General features: G+C 38.0%; 1 protein-coding gene across 1 annotated transcript in view; it reads left to right on the forward strand.

Moving 5' to 3' along the window:
* LTA4H (leukotriene A4 hydrolase) overlaps positions 1–2,265 on the forward strand; it is a 29,424-nt gene that overhangs the window by 22,010 nt on the left and 5,149 nt on the right. Inside the window, exons 14-15 of the mRNA XM_045291362.1 lie at positions 186–242; positions 1,500–1,595. Of these exons, the coding sequence (XP_045147297.1) occupies positions 186–242; positions 1,500–1,595 (153 nt within the window). The remainder of the gene's footprint in view (positions 1–185; positions 243–1,499; positions 1,596–2,265) is intronic.

Raw genomic sequence — 2,265 nt, forward strand, 5'->3', positions numbered from 1 at the left:
GGGATATTATAAATAGAGGTCTGTTCAATTTATTACTTGTAATTGAGTCAAGTAAGAGTTCCTCTTTCCATCACTTGGAATTCTCTGGTTTGAAATATAGGTATAGTCTGTAACCTTAAAATTGCCTTTATGTGAAAACATATGCATTTTTATAAACTTTAATCTTTAACATCTTTCATCTTTGCAGTTATGATATGACTCTGACAAATGCTTGTGTTGCCTTAAGTCAAAGATGGATAAATGTGAGTGGTAATGTCTGGGGTTTTTTGAATAGTACATCAATGGTTCTCAACCTGTGGGTCGCGACCCCCTTGGGGGTCAAATGACTTTTTCAGTTTCATTAGTTATGAAATAGCAACGAAAATAATTTTATGGTTGGGGGTAACCGCAATATGAGGAACTGTTTAAAGGGTCGCAGCATTAGGAAGGTTGAGAACCACTGCTTTACATGAAGATTTTGTGGGGCAGGGGGGCCCTGTATCTTACACATGAGTAGTTGTATTTGGAGTGGCTGTTTAAGCGAACCGATAGATGCGTCTCCTTTCGTGCCACTGGGTAGATTCAAACTGCAAACCTTTTGGTTAGCAACCAAGCACTTACCCATTATACACTGGGGATCCTTTGTAAGGATATAACCAAGGAGCTATTAATATATTAGTTTCTGAGAACTGGGATTGGAGATAGGAAACAAAACAAAGGAATTTTTAATTCTATCCTATTAGTTTTTATTTTTCTTTTTTAAACATTTGCATCTAGCTTTTAAATTTTAAAAAATTCACTAGCTTAAAAGTTCTGAACTAGATTTAAAAGATCTTAAGAAACATAATTTACTAAACTATATAATGTTTCTAAATCATCTCAAATGTTTGTGGCTGTGAATCCTAATTTTGAAAAGCACAGCCCTTCTTTTCTGTTTCTAAGCTGACTTCTAGGATGAAGTGGGGGAAATAAACAGTGTAGGCCAGAAGGAAGCTTGCATCTGTGCCCTTAGCAATTATTCATGTGGTCTTACGAAAAATAAGCAACTTCATCCCTTATCCAAGCTTTTTATTAACCTATATGAGGGGGCATCAGGAAGTTTGGGTGGGGGGGGTGTGATTCCCTATCTTTTCATCTCATTTTTTCCACCAACATTTTGAAAGCCCCCTTAATATTAGTTAGCATGCTTTTTTATAACACTTCCTTTACTTTGAAAATTCTATGGCCTGAGTGTGGAAAGGATGTCCAAAGTTTACTTAGCCTTACTATTAGTAGCCCAATAGTTCTTCTATCCTATTGATTTTAGGAGTCCTGGCCACTTTAAAAATATCAGTAATTCAGCCTCAGGATTATTTAAGTAGCTAAGGATTTTATGGATTTTGTTGTGTATTAATTTGCAGCCTTTTACAGCCAGGTATTTCTGCTGTCACTTCTAAAGGGTACATACTATTATGTCAGATAAGCCATTAAATACAATGAGGGTGTGCAAGAGGGAAATGACCCGGAAACATGTCTTTTAGGCCAAAGAAAGTGATTTTGGTTCATTCAGCGCAGCAGACCTGAAGGATCTCTCTTCCCATCAGTTGAGTGAGTTTCTGGCAAAGATGCTTCAGAACGTAAGTACCACCTCAGAACATCAGAGACCAACAAACGGGCAAACACACTGACAATGGACCCAACTTAAAGAAAAAATCCTCACTTCCTGTTGCGCTCACGATTATTCTGAATGCAAACATCTCTACAAGGGGTAACCCTGTCCTCGAGAAGCTTATAATACAGTAGGAAAGCTAAGACATAAAAAAAATCTATAGAGCTCTGGTGGCACAGTGGTTAAGCACTGCTAACCCTATATTCAAGCCCATCAGCTTCTCCCCAGAAGAAAGACTGTCGGCTTCTGTTTAGAAAATGTATTTATAGCCTTGCCTTAAAAAAGGCAACCATCTAAGCCAGGGGCCAATTAAATCCACATGGAAAAAGCACACCAGCCTGTGTGATGCAAGGATTGTAAAGAATAAAATGTAAACGAAGGAATGGAATCAGAGGTTACATTGTGAACATGGTACAGAGGGCTATGGATGATGATGATGCCAGCCAGGAGTCCATTTATATGGTCCATGCATGGACTGGGCCTCTGGTGAATTCCCTCTGAACATAGTTCCGGGATGTGAATAGCCTTGCTATCAAACAGAGAACATTGCAAAATCAATTTTGGCAGATGTAATTAGGTTAAGATGTGATACCTTATCATTTGTTCTCTCATTTTGACCCATTTTAAATTCTAACATT

Source organism: Echinops telfairi, unplaced genomic scaffold (genome assembly GCF_000313985.2).
Source record: "Echinops telfairi isolate 266 unplaced genomic scaffold, ASM31398v2 ScPeMD7_2;HRSCAF=8, whole genome shotgun sequence".
Taxonomy (NCBI): domain Eukaryota; kingdom Metazoa; phylum Chordata; class Mammalia; order Afrosoricida; family Tenrecidae; genus Echinops; species Echinops telfairi.